Below are 21,737 nucleotides of genomic sequence, written 5' to 3' on the forward strand. Positions count from 1 at the left end.
GCAGGAGGCAAGAGAATCAGTGATGCGATACACACAATGTGTATTGTGCATGAAATTACATGCTCGTATGGAACAGCAGAAGACGGCAGACCTACCCTCACAGCTGTTTTGTTCACTTGCCTATCAACGCCTTTTGCAGATTCATTACTTTTAGAGAACCTACAAATGAACTGAAGTCAGACTGTGGAATCAATTTTGTTGGCGCATCAAATGAGCTGAAGTTGGAACATCTGCACCCAGGAGAAGCTAGTGTTCAGAACTTGCTGCTTAGCCAGCGATGTCAGTGGGTTGACAACTCCCCCCAGTCATCTCACATGGGTGAGGTTTGGGAGAGAATGATTGGGATAGCACAACATATCCTAGATTCCATGCTACTGTAAGCCGGAAATTTAAAGTTGACCCACGAAGTCATTACAACTCTGATGGCAGAGGTTTCAGCTATCATCAATGCAAGACCACTCGTGCCTGTCTCTTGCGAGTCAGAAGCACCTTCTATTCTCCCTTTTGCTCTTTTCAACCAGGAACAAGAGGTCCCTGAAGTTACTTCTGGAGATTTCATCAGAAGAGAAACACCTGTGGAAGAGAGTTCAGGTCTTGGCTGACATCTTTCAGGTTTGATAACTCCAGGCTAAGCAACCATTACAATGATCAACTCTTTTTTTCAAGCCCCTTCAGCCATTATTCAAATCAAAGCATATAAATGAAATTGATCCAAGCACAGAACCTTGTTGGACTCCGTGATTGATGTTGGTAGTCATACAAATTGAGATTGATCTGATAAATAGGATTTAAATCAACTTAATGCGCTACCTGAAATGCCAATCCACTGATCCAGGGTTATTTGGGAGTTTTTCCTGATCCGATGTGAGGTTTTGGGGCAGGGATGTGTACAGATTGTAAAGCACTCCGAGACAAATTTGTAATTTGTGAAATTGGGCTATACAAATAAACTGAATTGAATTGAATTGAATTAATCCAGTCTCTGTAATAGGATGTCATGGTCAATAGTGTCGAACGCAGCACTAATGCTTAGCAAGACAAGTACAGAGTCCTTTATCTGATGCAATTAGGAGGACATTTGTAATTTTCACCAGTGCTGTCTCTGTGCTGTGGTGTTTTCTATATCCTGACTGAAACTTCTCAAATAAACTATTATGATGTTGAAAGTCACACAACTGATCTGCGATCACTTTCTTAGGATGAAAGGGGAGGTTAGAGATCGGTCTGTAGTTAGCCAACTCCTCTGGATCCAGAATGGGCCTCTTCACGAGAGGTTTAATACCAGCTACTTTGAAGGAATGTGGTACGTGGCCTCTTAACAAAGACACATTGACAATATCTTATAGAAGTGTGCCAATTAAAGTCAAAATGTCTTTAATCAGCCTTGTTGGGATGGAGTCCAAGAGACAGGTAGACGGTAGTAAATGTCGTCAGATCTTTATCATTTTACATGCCATCTCTGCTGTTGCTCACAGCAATCGCATTCTCCCTTTCCTCCATTGCGCACAGTTGTGAGAGTATGGCTCAATGTGAAATGTTGATGGTATGTGTGGTTTACGTCATCAAATGTTCTCGTATGAATATTGTGTGGCCCCACCAAAATGTTCTGCCAAAATCACCACTGCTAATTTCTGTTTGCCTGCTTTTGATCCAGTGGGCTAACAGATGCCTCTGTGTCTTTGTCTGAGCAAAGCCAGTTTATACAGCCTCTGATTTATGAGGCTGCTGCATGAAGCCCCATAAATGAGCTCTATTCCCACAGTTCTCTCCTCCTCTGTCTATCAAGAGACACTGAGTAGAGAAGCTCTTAAATAGTTGATGAAAAAACTTTGGACAGTCTTTTGGCATACCAGAGAAGCAAGATGTTATGAGTACAACAATACAAAGAGAGCCAGAATGTTTAGACAAGTTCAAGATCATTTATAATGCATTTGTAACTGCTAAACTTCCAGACACGATCTTAAGTGTACTCAGGTGGTAAATAGTATGCATATTAAAGGCCAGCTCACAAGATAACATGGAAAGAGTCGAAAAGGAAGACTGGAGCAGAATTTAGTTAGGATAAAAGGTTGATCTTAGAAAGAGGAAGAGAGGAATTTGACAGTCTTGGACTAGTGCAGCTTAAAAAAATAAAAATTCTGGCTGTGGCTCAGGGCGTTGGGCGGGATTTAATGACAAGGATGGCGGTTCAATCCCCAAGTTCTCCTGTCTCTATATTGGAGTAATATATTGAACTCCAAGTCTTTCCCTAGGTGCTTTACAGCAGTCCACTGCTCCACATGCAGATATAAAATGGTATGTATGTGAAAATTAAAATATAGGTTAAAGTTTTTTGTCTCGTAGAACTTTTGACTCTTGACATGATGTTATCTAGATATGTATGTTCTAGTATGTTCACTTTTTGTAAGAGAAAACACTTTTATGAATAATACAATATTAAATCTCTTGCTATGATGAACACCGATTGCAGTTTCGAGGGTGATGTGGAGTCAAGGTGGACTGAACTGGACCACAATGTGCAGGAGAGCCTTTAGGGTAACGCAGTCATTTCTGATGTTGGCTAAGCAGAACTGTGATGGAGGCCAACAATAGACCTGAGAGGGACTTTACATCATGTAGATGGTTGTGAAGGGTCATAAGGGGTCATGCAGACCCCTTCACTCCTTCCCAGTGTGTCACAGTATAAATGTCCACACTTACCACTCACTCACTTCTTTTTCACCTCATCTCTTGCCATCTTTTCCCCACTGGGGGCGGATTCTTTTCATCTCTGCATGTCTGCATTGTTATTTACTCTCAGACTATCTGTAGACACATGCACACATATGTGTCGACAATTTCATAAAGCCAAACATCACAGAATCACATCAAGCTTATTGACTCATGTCCTGGGTAGAACTTCCTTGATCCCCAAATTGTTAGAGAATCAAAATATGGTGTTCTCTATGAGAGCTGAAAAACTAATGAACAGCAAAACAAATTAATACAGCTTGGAAACAAAAATCAACCCAGAGTCACCTCAATTTCTCCACTCAAAGAGTGAGGAGATTTAGCAGAACTACTGGAAATTACATGTTGAATTAAAAGGCCATTTTATCTGAAATGACAGACAAAATATTATATAGAGCTAGCCAAAGCTCTCTGTTGGCTTGACTGCTCCTGCCATCCTGCACAATTTCTCATTACTTTATTGTTTCAGTGAAATAGCTTTTTTCCCCTCAGCTTTTCTCTTCCTTTCTCAACTTTTCTTTTAATGGATGTCATTTGTCAAAAGCGAGAGAGATAAACATACTTTTTAGCTATGTTATTTTAAATGAGGAAACACTGGCTTTTTTTTCTCCCCAAGAACTTTTTGGATTAGAGTTGTGAACTCTTCTATTTTCACATAACGTTTTTAATAATAATAATAATAATAATCATTTATTTTATATAGCGCTTCTCAAGGCATGCCGACATCCCGAAGTCGCTTTACAGAGTCCAGTAGTCACACACACAGTCATCCCGGTGGTGGTAAGCTACATCAGTAGCCACAGCTGCCCTGGGGCAGACTGACGGAAGCGTGGCAGCCAATCAGCGCCTACGGCCCCTCCGACCACCACCAACACTCATTCACATCCATACGAACCGGGGTGAGGCTGCGGTGCATGTCTTTATGATGGTGGGGGAAACCGGAGTACCCGGAGGAAACCCACGCAGACACGAGGAGAACATGCAAACTCCACACAGAAAGGACCTGGAACGGGACGACCGGGATTCGAACCCAGGACCTTCTTGCTGTGAGGCGACAGTGCTAACCACTGCGCCACCGTGCTGCCCAGTCCAGTTTCTCTTTAACAAATCTCCCAGTGAAGCTCTCGGACTGTCGTCTAAAATGACAGTCTGTCCATCTAACTGTCCACTCTGTACTCGTGCAATAGCCACACACACAACTACACTACCTCCATTATACTGTGCATGCTGACCCATCTGCACTGACAGTGGGCCATATTCATACACATACACATATTATTTAATGTAATTACTATGGTGTTTTGATTCTGCCTTCTCAACGCATAAACCAGATGTAAAGTGTGTTTCTTCAAAAAAATGTAATGGCTTCAGCTGGAGGAAAAGAAAAGGATGTTTTTTGCGCTGACAGAAACAGCTGTTGCAACACAACAGCAAGATAATAGAGCTTGAATTGATACACAAATTAGAGCAACGACCCCTTTATTTCTTTACTAAATGTCCTATATTATTAACCTGTCGGACTGTATACATTCTTAAACTTACACAGGAAGTAATTCACAGTGTAAATATTGGATACTGGGGAAGCACTGGTGGAAAGTAGCCCAAAAAGAATGTCGTTATTTAACTGTACACTTCTACTCCACTATATGTCAGCCTCAAAAATACAATGATTTAGTTATGAACTTTTGCGCCAAACAGTTAATAAAGTGATGTAGCTGTTCTATACAATACCTCTGTACTTCTTCAGTAAAAATCCTGGACATTTACTTGTGACACAGTACATTTGCCCTATAATATTGATGCTTTTACTTTGGTAAAAGGTTGGAATCAGGTCACTACCCATGTAAATGCCTTTGCTAAACTTAACCTTGATAAACATCCTGCAGCGTACTCTATTTTAAAAAAAAAATAATAATGCACTTCCTGATTCCTGTGATCCTGCGTGCAAGCAGAAATGTAGCCATGTAGCCTGTCTCCTCTCTCCTCTCCTCCTACACAGTCAAAAAGCTAACCTGATACAAGCTTGTTAATGCCCTGAATTGATGACCGGCTTCACTTCCCATCTTTCACTCCTCTCTGTCTCTCCTCTCTGTAGTCTTTCGTTGTTTGTGTGTCTCTTGTGTCTCTCTTCAATCTCATTTCTTTTCATTTTGGTTTGAATGTGTCCAGTTTTGGGTCACTGCACTCCAAATTGAACACGTCTACGGGGTATGTGCGTATGATAAGTGCATACAGAGAGACACAGACAAGTACTAGTAGTAGTATGGCGAAATGCAAGCAGCACCTGACTGTACAGGGTGTGTTTACCTTATACCTTAAGACTGCTAATGGCGATGATTTTATTTTGATTTCTTGATTGTATCTATACTATACATACATACTTTCTTTGATAGAGGATTACTTAATTTCTAAATGTTTCTTTGTTGATAGAGGGAAAACATTTCCGTTTCTGTTCGCTCCTTCCCTCATTACCGGTCTATTTAATGCGATATTTAGTCATCGATGATGGAAATGAATATGATGTCTGGGTTTCGGATTCATGTACAGTGGTTTAGTGAATTAAACAAACTTTTTATGTAAATGTATAATTAATAAATCAATATTTAATAAATATAATAAATAAATAATAATTTGATAATATTTTTGGATTGATCATAATGGGTCCAGCTAAAGCCAGTACACATCCGAAAATGATATATATAATAGTATATAGCCTTCCCATGTTTGCATTATTGCTTTCTTATAATTAGAGACAACAAACACTTATTCATGTTTCTTACAACACTTATTCATGTTTCTTACAGTCCTTCAAAATTGCAATACTTACATACTTTTAAAATCTACTTTCTATATCTCTTTGGGTTTTTTGGCTTTTTTTTTTGTTATATAATTTTATATGATGTTATATAAAATTATCTAATCTTTTATTATTGCTTTATTATTGTCGCAACGACATCAGAGTCAAATCTTTCAGTGTCACAGTGAGATATGAATGTCACTAAAGATATGGTGAAACTAAAGATTAAGTCCATATGTTTAAAACAATACATGTGACTGTGTGAATTTGAATTGTTTGGACATGTTTTTTACCATCGGTTGCCTTGTGGTCACATCTTCAGTCAGTGTCAGAGTTCTTCACATCAAAAAATTTGCAAAAACACATAATACCTGTAAATTTTACCTTCTGTGTTATATTTTGATAAACTGTGTTTTGTGTTTGTTGTGTTTATGTATTTGTGTGTGTGTGTGTGTGTGTGTGTGTGTTGAAAACCATGAAAAATAAATTTGTGAATATTTTGGGATGATTATTATTATCAGGGGACCATTTGATGAGATTTTGAGGAGTCATCAATCGGGTCAGGTATGCGCTCTACCGAGTGCCCGTTCTCGTTCTCATTTGCATCATTGTAGACCTGTAGGGTATTGTGTATTGTATGTGTTAGCTTCCTGTCGCTTGAGGGATGAATGAAGAGTTGTTTTGTGAAAAAAAGTCAAGTACATTTGTTATAATAATGTTTTCTAATGTTTGGTAGTGAATTCGATGACAGGGATAGATGTTGAAACATGAATTGTTTCCATCTTATGTAGTGCTACTGTTAGTTAAAAGGCTCCAAATTGGCTTCAGCAACCCTGTTTGCAACAGTGGTTTCTATTCTTCCTGCTTTTTGTCATATCTTGTGACGGAATTACACTGTGTGATTTCATGGCATAAAAGATACTATTCAGTCAGTCTTTTGAAGTCTAACACACACACACACACACGTTGCCTGCATATTCACCCTGTGACTCTGTCATCTCAGTAAATCCAGTCTGTCCAATCGATTAGCCACCGCTCTATCAGCGCCTCCCAAATGTTGGATCTCTGAGAACCCACAGTGCTTCCCACCTGTTCCATGCAGATACGCCACCATGACGCGTCTCACAGCGAATGTAGTGATGTCCGCTGAAAAGCGATGTGATAATGTGGAGAAAGTTTATTATATTAATTCATGTTGATGCCTTTCTTTTGCTCTCCCATTGGTGAGGTTTGAGGGACTGATGGGGGACAGCTCATGATAGAAGAATGAGGCTAGCATCTGTCCGTATATTCAAGCAACTCTGAAATAAATTGATAAGACTCGGGGAGCCACTGAGCTACGGCAACAGTTTACTAATTGAGGCCTGTGTCTCCTCCTTTACTCCCAGTTGAGTCAAGCTTTGTTTTTTCATGATTTTAGTGGCTGGATGCGGTCATAATTAAGCCTCTGTAAGAAAGTGGTCACACTTTAGAGGTGACTCTATCCTTGAAGTATTTATTTTGAATACAAATGACAGCACCTTGTTTAAAGAAAATAGAGCATTTCTCAATACTGAGAAGATAAGGAATATAATTTGAAATCTATAATAATTCAATCTTGTTGGTAATAATTACCATCTAGAACAGCAAAGCTATTCAATGAAAGTGATTTAACTGCATGCACGAAATGCTACTAAAATTAAGTAATGGACACACCTTCTTTGTGTAAAACGTGGTAGTTCAACACCTGTATAAACTGCCAATTAACATAACAGATGAGAAACATCTTTGTTAATAGAGAGAGGGAGAGCCGTTAGCCTTGTATCAAACCTTGACATCTTGGCTACTATAGATAGTCTGGGCATAAAGCTAATATGCATTACACGAGAGTCTGTCAGAGATCCATGAAGTGAATTAGTTCTAACAGGTCGGCTTGGCAGCTGCGAAGGACGGGCAAGACAGCCAAGAGCTGTGCGTCTGATGTATCTGGAGACGAGTGGAACAGTTGAATTTGGGTCGGTACTGCGTAGATTTGGCATGAATTCTGGCAAGAATCACAGCCGAAGAATAAGAATAACTGTTGGTCATCATGTTAATCTGATATCAAATCTACAATTTACTGTACGCTATAATTAATTAAGCGGCAGTGAAGAAAAGACCAATTCAAATTATGATGCAGGTGCCACAAGAACACAAGTCGTAACTCCAGAGACTAAGCCCCATTCCAAAAATGAGGGAGTTTGCAAGTATTATGCTGTATAATACACACATACAGTTGAATTTCATAATACACTTTTTCAGGAGACTTCTTCACTGCAGTAATTAATGCATTTGAACATTCATAGTCAAAAAGTTCAAAAACATCTGACAAACGACATAGAGTATTTTGTGATTCTGACAACCAAATGGTAAATATACTGTACGGCGACCACTCAAAGCACTTTAACACGTCATGTCATCTTCATTCTGATACCATGCAATGTGCCACCTGATTAACTTAACATTCACCCACCGTCGGCCCAGCTACAGGAGGAGCTGTAGGGAGCACTTTGGGGTTAAGTGTCTTGCCCAAGGACACATCGACATGGACTAGCGGAGCCGGGGATCGAACTATTGATCCTCTGATTGGTGGACAACCCTGCTCTACCACTGAGCCACTGATTCGTGTCTCAGTCTGACAAGCCGGATGTGCTCTTACACCTTTACTGCTGATGTCTGCACACTGTAACTAATATCTTGTCAATGTTGTATTCATTTTTTCCTTATAAAAGAAACAGAAAATTATTCAGGAGGCCCGAACAATGGTTACAGCACATTTCTTTCAATTCGGACCGATTTAAATTGTCTATTATATTTTGTGTATTTGAAAAAAGCTGCAGTGTACCCAAAGCGCTCTCTTTTGAATGCCAAGAGGATTAATGGCACTGATAAGTGGGGTTGGTGTATTAAGCTAAGTCCTCTGAGTGTGCCATTTCTGTTTCAGATATAATTGGTTGAACATGGATTTAAAGTATAACAAAGACAAAAAGAGAAAAGGCAGAAGAGAGAGATGGAGAGAGAGAAGGCGGACTGGGACCTTTAAGAAAAGTTCAATGGTTCCGATACATGCCTCGTTGGGATCGCCCTGATCAGATGCTGGTAAAATGCAGTGAAACAGACGCAGAACAATCAAGAACACAAGCAGACATTCATAGACGCACACTGTGACTTTTTCTGCATGACTGGAGGTACATAACGCGAGTTGCAGCAGGGGTGCAGGGCAGATGGTGCCTTTGAGGTGGGAGGTTGAAATGTAGAAAGGTATGTGTGTGTGTAGGGTGTGTGTGTGTGTGTGTGTGTGTGTGTGTGTGTGTGTGCATGCGTGCGTGCATGTGCACGTGTGTGTGCGAGCCAAAGTCCCTTTGTTTTGGCCATATTGTTGACACTTTTTAAGGTGTTAGCGTCTCACAAGCTTTCCACACACAATATGTTTTATGATGTCATATTTTATGAAGTCCGTACATATACCTCTCAGGACTGTCAGATGAAATTACCAAATAAGGATTCAAAGGTTTTTAAGCCTGAATGGGACTCGGAAAGATTCAGAAGAAGGGAATGTGGGATAAATGAGACGATGTCTCCATCTAGTGTTCATCTCTCCTTTTTAAAAGTGTTTTAGCGCTACAGCTTTCTGAACGTCAACAGAAAAATTTTCTTTTTAACAAATAGAGGTCAGTTGTGGGTTATCATCAACATAAAGTAAACGTGCAGATTTTTTTTTAAATGTCCAAGAAAACAGCCATTTCATCTCGTCTACATAAACTGTGTTAATTTCTTCAATAAAGGGGTTTTCTATCTCCTCCTGGGACCCATTCATTTGTGGCCTCTGTGCTAGACATGTTGGTGTTGCATCTCTCCTTTTACTCATTTGAGTTCTCCTATCAAATCCAGTTGACATCCTGGGCTTTCCAGTAATATCATGTGGGTAGGTGTGGGATGATGACAACTTCCTTTGAAAAGTCAAAAGGTTAAGTCAAATATTGCTTAATTATTGTCTTTTTTTCTATGATATTCATATATTTTCTTGTTTATTAACATGTCAGGAATGATATATTTAGTTCTGAAAGCATTTCAGTTATGTGTTACTAAATTAATCATCCTTTTATGAATGTCAATTATAGTGGACAACATGTATCTACAGTATGTCATGACTCAAAATTATTGTATGAGGTTTACCAAATGCATGAAATTCCACTACATTTCCAGGAATATCACTGCTAAAAATAAAACGTGCAAAATAATAAATGAAGAACACTAAAGAATGATGAACAAAAGATTATTCTAGGTAATCCAAATTAAAATAAATGTATCTGTTCTAAGTTAGTTCGGGACATAAGTTCAGTTTTAATATAAAATGTTCCACCATCCTTCAACCAACAAGCAACACAATCCAGATGGATAAATGATTTAGTTTAATAATCAAGTTGAATGAATCATTGTTTTAATATCACTCTACAGCCATAATGTGTTAGTTTATCTTGTCTTTTCACATGAAAATGGTCCTGTGGTCCACAACAGTGTACATTCTGTAAAATCAAAAATCTAAATCATTTTCAAAATGTTTAAATTGTGAGGTAGAAAATCACAAAAAATAAGAAGTTGGAAAACACTGTTTTCCCTCAGTACCCAGGAGGATATGACGTTTTTTATTTAGTTTTATACTTGATTGATATTCCATATATTAGCTTGTTATTTCTTTATATATATATATATATATATTATATTATTGTCTATTGTCTTTGTGTTCAGAACATTTTCATTAGACAGTTAAGCGTCAAAAGTAATTATTCTCTGTAATATAAAATGATGATTACCAATGCATTAAATGAAGCTCAAGCGGAAGTTCAATACAATCTTTACACTCATTCATATTTAGTCTCAACATCTCCGAGTGATAACTCCATTTAACTGATCGGGGGCTTTTACAATGGGATTCCGCGTAATTTACGATAATGTTAGATACTTTACGTTCTAACCCAGTGATTCTCAACTTGTGGGGACCCGTTTTAAGTGTACCTTTGCCTGGGAAAATACAAATTATAAAAATGTATTTTGTATTTTATTTTTTTCATCCTGTGATTTTATTTTGAAGGCACTTTTTTATGCAGCGGAGTGTTTTTTTCCCGACTGGTCCCTCCATGTTTTCAGCAACGTGTGCCAAGTTGGATCAAACCATCCGTACATGGGGGAGACAGGTTTTTAGGATAATTAAATTAAACATCACACTGAATATAAAATTCAGCTTTTACCATTAGAAATTCCTCCAGACTCAGGTCTGTCTGTGTTGAATTGAGTGCTGCTTAATTTTCTGTAAAGCACAATGTTGTTCAGTATTTACCAACTGATTTATCTGTCTGATGGATCATCGAGGTCTGGGTCGTGGAATTCCTGCTACCGACTACGCCACTGTCCTGTTGAGACTCCGCCCACTGTTGAGACTCCGCCCACTCCTCCTCTCTACCGCCATCTGCCTGATGGATCGTGGAGGTCTCCATCGTGGAATATGCCTACTATGAACTATTCATACACTATGTCACATTCATTGAATGTATTTAAACTCTAAATCTGTCCTTCTGTACACATTACATCTATTGCACCTGTCCATCCTGGAGAGGGATCCTCCTCTGTTGCTCTCCTGAAGTTTTCTTCCCTTTTTTTCCCCTGAAGGGTTATTTGGGAGTTTTTCCTGATCCGATGTGAGGTTTTGGGGCAGGGATGTCGATGTGTACAGATTGTAAAGCACTCCGAGACAAATACAATTTGTAATTTGTGAAATTGGGCTATACAAATGAACTGAATTGAATTGAATTAGGTAATATCAAGAAAAGTTAATTTTGGATATATGAATACTTTTGAATCACACTTTTTATTTAATTTATTTTGAATTGCACTTTTTATTTAATTTATTTTGAATTTGTGGAAAAGCTGCTGCTCAAGAGTGACCTTTTTAGTAAATTGTTTGTCATAGATTCAGTGTGTGTTTTCTCAGTTAAAGTTAGGTCATTTGAGTCTTTTTTTAATACTACTTCTTAGTTGTTGGACTTTTGTTTGTGCAAAAAAGCTGTTTATTTTTTTTTTAAATGGCTGAAGATTCTTAATTGTTATGTATGTAGTACCTCGTGTCCAGAAGATGCACTTTTTGTTTTTTAATTAAAATGCAGCTTTGATAGAAATAATTCCCTCTCTAGCATCGCCACCAGCTGGTCGTTTTGATTTATCATTGTTGTTTTTGTGTTGGCATACGTATTTGGTCTCTATACTATCTCAGTTTCAAACTGCACCATATTTGCATGAAATAATTTTGAGAAGATGAGGATGTTCCGCGATTTGGGTTGGGGCTTGTCATTAAGGGGAGATGGTGGGTCCCGGAGCCAGACCAGTTGAGAACCACTGCTTTAACCTGTAACAATTTAGGCTTACAAATAGAATAAATGTAGTTGAGTAAAAAGTACAATGTTTCTATTTGGAATGTAATGTGGTAGAAGCATAAAGTAGCAGAAGATGGACATACTCAAGTAGCTGTTTATTTATTTTATACCAATGCAGTGATATTGTTGTATAATCCATGAAGAGATTCTCCACGGTTTCTCTTCTCTGATAAGCTAAAAATACATTTTTGGAAGTAATATGCAATTCAAAAAGTTAACGACATTAATCAGTGTTATGCTAGTCGAGAGGACATAAACCAACTACAGAATATTTTGCATCAGTGTCAAATATTCTTTGAGTCAAACATGGTGAACTTCCAGAGTAAGAATTATTTTTAATAATCTGAAAAACGATAGATGTTCTTTGTAAATGTAAATCTTCATTCTCTTTCATGAACATCCAATGATGAACATCTTTATTATTTGTCTGAGAATGTGCTGGCATCTGTGAACCATTTCCTTTCTACATCTTTCTTGCCCATCTCCCACAATTTATTAAGAAGCCGAGTTCCACTCTTGGCTGTTGACAGGATATATTTGTCGTTGTCCGGGTACTTTATGGCATTGTACCGGCCGTAAACCAGAGACTGGCACAACCGGCCGAGCACCAGCAGGAAGAGGGAATCCTTTTCCTCATCACTGAGCACCGTGACGCTCTCCCAGCCTGCCAACACTGCTCCGCCTACATCCAGAGGACTGGGGTTCTCCAGCATCATGTACGCAATTACTACAGCCACTTCAAATACATAGCAATCAATCATGAGGAAAGAAAAGTCCAGCACGCCTGACACCTCATGACGCCCGTTGTCTACAGGTGTGACAAGGATGTTATGGTCATTCATATCCCCATGTATTATTCCTGTAATAAACAGTGCAGAAAAAACTTAGTACATGGGTGCTTCTAAATGGAAAACTGTACATTCATATTCAAGGTAAGCCAAACTCCAGCCATTTATTTCCGATATCTGTTACCATAGAGTAGAGGCATTTAGGTATATTAACCTACAATAACCACTTGGGCAGGACAACACTCATAGAATATTAATAATAGGTTGATATAGAAAACGTGTTAGCAGATCCACCAGATATGGATGAAAAAAAACACAAGAGTACATAATGAATGTTGACTTGTTATCTGTATTACCTTTACGGAAAGAGCCAATCTTGGGTATCACGTGTGACTCATACTGTTTAATGACTGCTTTGATCACTTCCTGCAGGGGATCTCCATCCATCACTGATAGGTAGCCCTCTATGAGAGGAATGTTGGATAAACTCCAACGCTGATTTCCTTTTAAGAGATGCAGGTTTGGAGATACATACTGAAAAAATGTAAATGTTTTAAACACTATTATTTTTGCATGCTTTTTATATCACAACCTTTTGATATCTTCAAGCTGCATTAACCAGTATCAGTCTGACACATTATGACCCTGCAAAGTTGATATGGTTAGAATGTTAGGCAATATTCACTCTCTAAATAGCACATCAATGCCTGAGAATAAAATTGTGTCTTTAGCAGATAAAACCTGAACAATGAATTGAAAGACAGTAAATAACCCTCCGCCATTAGTGAAACAGTTGCATATGGAGTTGAGGGGAGACAATATATCTCTTCGATATCCACGTTTGACATTTGAACTTACTTGTTGCATTGTCGTATCTATGACGGCAGCCAACTTGCCGACTTGATAGAAATCTTGCACTGTGATTAAAGATTCTGCAATGGTTTTTCCAGGGAGATAGTTCATCAGCCTCACATAGTAGGTCTGAGCACCTTGTCCACAGTCTAATAACAGAAAATGGATACAAAAACAAGAAGATTTGTAAGTTCACTATAGCATCTTAACTCTCTATGGCATGTTTTAGAACTTGAAAGATCATGCATTACTATGTAATAATGGGTATAAGGACATGTCGATGTTGTGTGAAAAATAAGTGTTATAGTGCTCCTATCGTTTGCAGTTGTGTATTTTAATGAGTTAACATATTGGTGGGTCAAGACAAATAAATAATTCTGTATGGATTATGCAATATAAAAGAAGGCCGTTCATCCCTAATACTGTTTTCTCTTGGACAATTCACACTGGTTAGAGCTTGTGGTTTTATGACAACATTGCTCGTATAACATATGCTAGTATAAGTCGCGAAAACAGCAGAAAATAAAACAAACATAGCCAGACATGCAGCATCAGAGACAATCCCGAACATCAACATTGAGTTGATTTCAAGAGCCAAGTTTAAAATGAACCAGTGGGATGAGTCTTTCTGTAATTCATTTAATTGATAAGGGGCAAAGTAGTGGAGAGCATTTTTCCCACGTGCAATAAACATATTTTACAGTTCTGAGATCTGGTCTGGTGAGTAGTGTTTTAATTTTTACTTTAAAAAGATGTAATATTCTAAACAGCTTTTGCAGGACACAGACAACATTAAACCTTAGGAAAGGAAAGAAAATAAACTGGAAAACAAACAGTCTATAGCTGTTGACTGTATATAAGTGTCATAGAGTTGCTGGGTTCGAAGCTCTGTCCTAAACTGACATTTCACTTTCACGTGTCAGTTAGGGTCACAAAACAGGACACTCAATGTTGAAAGAAGTAGCATATCCTTTTTAAAATGTTGATAAAAGTGCCACTGGAGAAATTATATTCTTCTAAACGGTAGATTACAGATGTGTTTTAGAATTTTTTTGTTCAACATTAAAGTGCTGGAGCTAGTGTCTAAACAACCAGATTCAACTTAGAGTTCACCACAATGTATAAACTAGTGTTTCTGTATAAAAAATGGGTCCCTCAGTCATTAGTTCAACCACACATCTTTTGCAGCATGTGATTTTAGATTAGAATAACTCAAACTAAGAAACCGTACCTATTTCCTCCATATGCATGAGCTGCCCGGTGGTGGTGAGCATGGCTGTCTGACAAGGAATTCCATGCTGGTTTAGAAAGGACATGGCCAGGGTCTGCACCTCCAACCGGCTGTCATTCTCACTTTCTTCTGAGTTCATGATCTTCAGGACGTACTTTGTATCGTCCTTGTCCACTACAAGAAAGTTCTGGTCAATGTAACTCGGCAGGGTGGAGATATCAATTATGGTCATGTTATAAAGTTGCAGTGTCAGTTTGGTTGCTTGCTGCAGGGTGAGCATTGGCCTGTGATCAACTGCAGTATCTGCACACGAGTAAAATCACAAGACAATTTTACATACATTTTTTAAACTGACTTGAGAACCTGCCAAAGTTCACATCAAATCCAGAAACACATTGTCACGGGATGTCGTAGCGAGAGCGAGGACCCAAGTGCCGACAACTTCTTCCAAAGCAATATTTAATTCTGAACGAACAGGTACACTGGGGAATGAGACGAACAGGGTTTAAATACACAGGCAGGCAGCGGTGATTGGACACTGGGGAACGAGACACAGGTGGACACAATGAGGGCGAGACTAGTAATCAAACAGAAGGAAACAATCAGGACCAGGGCAGACAATCACAGGGAGACAGCTGACACAAGAACTTCAAAATAAGACACAAAACAAGACAGAAACTCCGGGTCATGACACACATTTTCTCTTCAGTCACGTGGTTAAAAAATAACTAATAGGTGGAGCAGTGGTGTAGTCCAGGGTATACGCAGGTATACGGCGTATACCCACTTATTTTTCAGTCAGCATTGCGTATACCCACTTCTCAATCACCGCTGGTGCCTGGTGCGCATTATTTATAAAACAGGGCGTTTATCCTTTGCTGTATGGCAGGGCTCTTCAATAGGCGTCCGGCGGGCCGAATCTGGTCCCCGAGCTGCTTTGGACTGGCCCCCGGAGTGTGCTCCAGTAAAAAAAAAAATCTCGCGCGGAAGAGCAATGAACTAATCGATTTAACTATAGTATATTTTCATATTCTACATTTTTCAGCTGTCAGATAAATTTAGTGAAGAAAAATATAAATAGTTCCTTCTGAAATATGGTCAAATGGAAAAATAAAATACTTAAGTAAAGTAAAAGTATACCTCAAATATGTACTTAAGTGCATAAAGTATTAAAGTTAATATTCTTTAACATTTCACAACTTTAAATGTTTCAAATTGTATTTGGAACATTAAACTGATTTGAAGTTGGACCATGAAGGAGATTTTGACGAGCTTTAATTTTTAAATCAAACATCAGAATGCCTGGATTGTCTCTGAGGGACATCTTAAGGTGGTGTTCTGTATCATAAGTTTAATTAGTTTGCAACTATGGGTCATTTCATTTATCTAAACTGAAATTGGACATACATTGTGTCCTGAACTGATTTGAAGTCAGCCAGGAAGGAGATTCTGATGGGCTTTCATTAAGAAATCAAACATTAGAATGTCTTGATTGATTGTGACACCTTGAGGTGGTCTACTATTAATTATGTATTATTAAAGTGAAATTAGTTTGTAACTTCACAATCAGAATGTCCCAATATTTGAATAATAACCTTATTTCGTTTATTTTATTCATACAATTCATGATTTTCCATATGTTCACTTAGTTAGCTATCACTATATCTGTATCTAAAGACGTATTTCGTCATATCCCGTTCACCGGAAGTTTTCTTTTATTTTGAAGACAGTTTTCACACGCTCGTACCGTAATGCCTGGTATATACGTGTACTGAAAAAATCGGGCGAGCTGGCTTGACTGTGTTTTTCGAAGTGGAGGCTGGCTTGACCACTGCGGTCAACTCAGCCGACACTTGGATCTCCGTGGTCAACTCAGCCGACACTTAAATGTCTGTGCCCCTATAGACTGATGTTCACGGTACACGAATTCGATCGGGAGCGCCCGAGGGTTTTGATAAAGATAGCGGAAGGAATCACGTGACACAACATCCGGTTTTGCAAAGTTAGCGGAAAGAACCACGTGAAACAACATCAGTTTTTCAAAGTAAGATGTCGACAAATCATACACTAGCACAAGGATCAGGAACCTTTTGACTGGGAGAGCCATAAAAGCCAAATATTTCTAAATATATTTCATTGAGAGCCATATAGTATTTTTAACGTATAATTTTAATGCGACTTCTGGTGCTGCATGATGCTACGGTGGGGGGGTGCAGGTGACTTTTTCTTTTGACATGCTGCTGGTTAGATACGATCAATAACAGATGGCTGTTTAGTTTAATAAAAGAACAAAGATGTGCTCTTTAAGAAAAGGGACCTTAAATTACTTCTGCTGTGATCTGGTGCGATAGAGAAAACTACAAGGTGGCGGGCGGAGATTTTTTTGTTTTACTCAAAATTGTCTGGGAGCCATATGCCGTCACCGGAAGAGCCATATATGGCTCGCGAGCCATAGGTTCCCGACCCCTGCACTAGCATATACAAGTAAACAATGAACTGATGTTGTATCTTTATAGATCGTTTCTAAGATTTAGTTTAAATTATGCTAAAATTAAAACATTCTTACTGGACCAAGGAAGAGTTTATCAAAATAAAAATCTGACTTTTGTATGTTAAAAAAGGACATTTCTATTTATTTGAAGTCCAGTAAATATATTTCCCCAAGAGTTCCAGGAAATGACTGATGCAGATGTGTTCAAGACATATCTTAAATCCCTACACTGGCAATCAATCAATTTGAATGTATCAATTCGGACATTTTTCGAAGTAAAAGTCCTAAATGTTTAAAGAAATCGGTAATTCTCTTAATGTTTGAGGTGCTTTATATGTGTTTTTCCTCATCGTCCCAGGCAATGACTGATGCAGATGTGTTCAAGCAATCCTGACTTCCATTACCCTGGAAATCAAACATATTTAAAGTCTCAATTAGGAGATTTTTCAAATTCAAAGTCCTACATTTTTATGAGAAATCTGTAATTTCTTTAATGTTTGAGGTGCTTTATATATGTTTTTCTTCATAGTCCCAGGCAATTACTGATGCAGCTGTGTTCAAGACAGTCCCGACTTCCATTATCCTGGAAATCAAACATATTTACTGTCGCAATTAGGAGATTTTTCAAATAAAAAGTCCTACATTTTTAAATGACTGAGGCAGATATGTTCAGGACGTTGTTTTTCATTCGACTAATCCTAATATATTTCAAAATGAAAGTCACACATTTAAAAAATGTAAATGTAAAAATGTAAGACTTTTAAAATTACCGATTTCTCTTAAAAATGTAGGACTTTTCATTTGAAAAATCTCCTAATTGAGACAGTAAATATGTTTGATTTCCAGGGTAATGGAAGTCAGGAATGACTTGAAAACATTGCCTGGGACTATGAATAAAAACATATACAAAGCACCTCAAACATTAAAGAAATTACCGATTTCTCGTAAAAATGTAGGACTTTTAATTTGAAAAATTTCCCAATTGAGACAGTAAATGTTTGATTTCCAGTGTAATGGAAGTCAGAAATGTCTTGATATGTCTATATACAGGACTTCAAATAATCTATATAGAGGACTTCAAAAAATCAGAAATGTGTTTTTTTAACATACAAAAGTCTGACTTTTATTTTTATAAACTCTTCCTTGGTACAGTAAAAAAAAATACACAATACACAATCAGTTCATTGTTTACTTTTATATGCTAGTGTATGATTTGTCGACATCTTATTTTGAAAAACTGATGTTTTTTCAACTGTTGCTCTCACTGGAGACGACTGGCGGTGTACTTTGGTTTGTGCTCGACCACTTCAGCTCTCTCTAACAGGGACCATGAGGCTACTACTGAACATAGACTGTTTGTGCTGTTCTCTGATAAAATAAAAATATTTGTTCTGGTATCTGATCAGAAAAAAAAGAGATCGATATACTATATGCTAACTTGCTGATGTTGCTCTGAGAGTGCCTATTATAATGTTCTGATAACATTACTTTAAAATAAAAGTGCAATACACTAGTTTTTAATTCATTCTTGAATGTTACACATAATGCAATGTATCACTGTTAATCACAGAAAACGTGTTACGATCTCAGACACTTAGGAAGTAGGACCCAATTGCACGACCCGGGAGACAGAGATAAAGTATTTGTAAGTACTTTATTTTTCGGTTCTGCAGTGAACAAAATGAAAGCGCTCACGTAGTGAGGGATCAAAAACTTTTCAAGAGCACAACATAACCCGACCTGATCATGGCAAAAGACCAGGCGAACTGACAAGGAACACTGGGAGACAGGGGAATTTAAGCACATGGTAACAAGACACAGGTGGGACCAATCAGGGGCGGGGCTGACACTGATGAGCATAGGAGACAGGTGTGATGACAGGTGAAAACAATCAGGAAGCCTGGAATGAGAGAAAGCGAACATAAATGACCTGAACCTCTCTAGCATATCTGTCGGTGCACAACAGTACCCCCCCCTCTAGGGCCAACTCCTGATGGCCCAGGCTGATTGTAAAAGTCGTGGATAAGAGTCTTGTCTACGATAAATGAAGCAGCTATCCAGCTTCTAGCCTCAGGACCGTAACCCTTCCAGTCTACCAGGAATTGCTTGCCCTCCCTATTACGGACCTCCAGTAGCTTACGGACCTTGTAAACGTCACCCCTTCAAAGAACTGGGGCGGTGGAGGGGCTTGAGGCGGGAACAAGTGTGCTCTCACACACCGGCTTGATTCTACTAACGTGAAACGTTGGGTGCACTCTCAAGGTCCTGGGAGTTGCAAGCGTGCGGCCGGGTTGATGACTCTGGACACTGGAAACGGACCCACAAATCTCGGAGCCAGTTTCTTTGAGGCGACATGGAGTGGTAAGTCTTTGGTAGAGAGCCAAACCTTTTGGCCTGGACTGTAGGAGGAGCGACCCTGCGATGAACGTCCGCAACAGCCTTCATCCGAGCTGAACTTGGAGAAGAGACTGGCGAGCACCAGCCCAAACTCTGCGACAACGTCTGATCATGGCATGTGCCGATGGAACCATCACCTCTTCCTCGTTGTTAGGGAAAAGTGGAGGCTGGAAACCATTGACACAATGGAATGGAGAGAGACCTGTGGCCGCCGTGGGAAGGGTATTGTGGGCAACCTCGACCCATGTGAGGTGGTCACTCCAGGTGGTCTGGTTCCGGGAGACGAGACAACGTAGCGTAGTCTCTAGTTCTTGGTTCAGGCGCTCCGACTGTCCATTTGACTGAGGGTGATATCCTGATGACAGGCTGACGGTGGCACCTATGAGTCGACAAAACTCTTTCCAGAAGGCGGAAATGAATTGTGGACCCCTGTCGGAAACAATGTCATTAGGGAATCCATGGATCCTGAATACGTGATTCATCATGACCTCTGCGGTGACTTTGGCAGAGGGAAGCTTGGTCAATGGGATGAAGTGAGCCATTTTTGAAAATCGATCAACCACTGTTAGAACCGTAGTCTTGCCTCTGGATGAGGAAATCCTGTCACAAAATCCATCGAAATGTGTGACCAAGGACGATGGGGAATCGGCAGCGGCTGGAGCAAGCCCATCTTAACTTGAGATGAGGTCTTATTACACGCACACACCGGACAAGCCGCTACATACTCGGCCACATTTTTCTTCATGGATGGCCACCAGAAACGTTGTTGAATCCTGAACATTGTTCTTGCTACTCCCGGATGGCACGAAAGCACAGATGAGTGAGCCCAGTGGATGACCTTGGGTGAAGAGCCTCAGGAACAAACAGCAGATTGTTGGGACACTCGCTAGGCGCTGGATTCATGACATTTGCCTCTTTAACGTCTGACTCCACTTGCCAGGAAAAGGCTCCGATCACCCGGTTAAGTGGAAGGATGGTCTTGGGCTCTACCGCAAGTGGTTCGGGATCGTAAAGACGAGACAAAGCATCGGGTTTTGATTCTGAGACCCGGGACGAAAAGAGAGTGTGAAGTTGAATCTACTAAAGAAAAGTGTCCACCTGGCCTGACGGGAGTTGAGACGCTTAGCCTTTCTTATATATTCTAGATTCTTGTGATCTGTCCAGACTAAAGACGGTTGCTCTGCACCCTCTAGCCAGTGTCTCCATTCCTCGAGGGCAGCTTTTACAGCTAACAATTCCTTGTTTCCCACGTCATAATTCCGCTCTGCCGTTGTCAACTTCCGCGACAGGTAAGCACATGGATGCATCTTGTTGTCTTCTGCAGAACGTTGAGACAGTACTCCTCCAATTCCTCATTGGAAGCATCCACCTCGACCATAAACTGGCGCTGGGGATCTGGAATGGTGAGTATGGGAGCTGATGTGAATCTATCTCTGAGAAGTTTGAAAGCAAGATCCGCCTGGGGGGTCCACTTGAAGGGAACCTTAGGAGAAGTCAGAACATGCAGAGGAGCAGCAACAGAACTGAAATTCCTAATAAACTTCCTATAGAAGTTAGCAAATCCTAGGAACTGCTGAACCTTTTTCCTGGAGTCTGGTGTGGGCCACTGGGATACTGCACTGACTTTCGCAGGATCCATTTGGATATGATTAGGTGAGACTATGTATCCTAAGAAAGACACCTCTTCTGTGTGGAACTCGCACTTCTCTGCCTTGACATATAGCTGATTATCCAGTAGTTTCTGCAAAACTTGGCGGACATGGTTAACATGAGATTTAGCGTCTGGGGAGAAAATCAGTATGTCATCCAGATACACAAACACTGAAATATTCAAGAATTCCCAAAACCTCATTCACAAAAGCTTGAAAAACAGCGGTGCATTGCACAGTCCAAAAGGCATTACCAAGTACTCATAGTGACCATTCTGAGTGTTGAATCCAGTCTTCCACTCATCCCTTGTTTTATTCTAACCAAGTGATATGCATTTCTTAAATCCAACTTGGTG

The 21,737-nt window shown here is 39.4% G+C and overlaps 1 protein-coding gene across 1 annotated transcript; it reads right to left on the reverse strand.

The window, feature by feature from the left end:
* Positions 1 to 12,049: 12,049 nt before the first annotated feature.
* LOC130194012 (hydroxylysine kinase-like) lies at positions 12,050 to 15,910 on the reverse strand. The gene is made up of 4 exons (XM_056414879.1): positions 14,845 to 15,910; positions 13,620 to 13,762; positions 13,118 to 13,295; positions 12,050 to 12,832 (listed from the first exon to the last, which is right to left on the reverse strand). Exons 1-4 carry the CDS (start codon positions 15,122 to 15,124, stop codon positions 12,393 to 12,395), a joined length of 1,041 nt encoding a protein of 346 aa, XP_056270854.1. The 5' UTR covers positions 15,125 to 15,910; the 3' UTR covers positions 12,050 to 12,392.
* Between the last annotated feature and the right edge of the window lie 5,827 nt (positions 15,911 to 21,737).

The sequence above is a fragment of the Pseudoliparis swirei genome, chromosome 5 (assembly GCF_029220125.1).
Source record: "Pseudoliparis swirei isolate HS2019 ecotype Mariana Trench chromosome 5, NWPU_hadal_v1, whole genome shotgun sequence".
NCBI classification, from domain to species: domain Eukaryota; kingdom Metazoa; phylum Chordata; class Actinopteri; order Perciformes; family Liparidae; genus Pseudoliparis; species Pseudoliparis swirei.

What these genes read in the sequence shown, in the direction of transcription:
- LOC130194012 (XM_056414879.1), bottom strand. Translation starts at nt 15,124, where the DNA reads ATGCTCACCCTGCAGCAAGCAACCAAACTGACACTGCAACTTTATAAC. An exon ending in CATGCATATGGAGGAAATAG is followed by an intron (nt 13,763 to 14,844) that starts GTACGGTTTCTT and finishes TTCTGTTATTAG; the next exon opens with ACTGTGGACAAGGTGCTCAG. An exon ending in GATTGGCTCTTTCCGTAAAG is followed by an intron (nt 12,833 to 13,117) that starts GTAATACAGATA and finishes TGTTTATTACAG; the next exon opens with GAATAATACATGGGGATATG.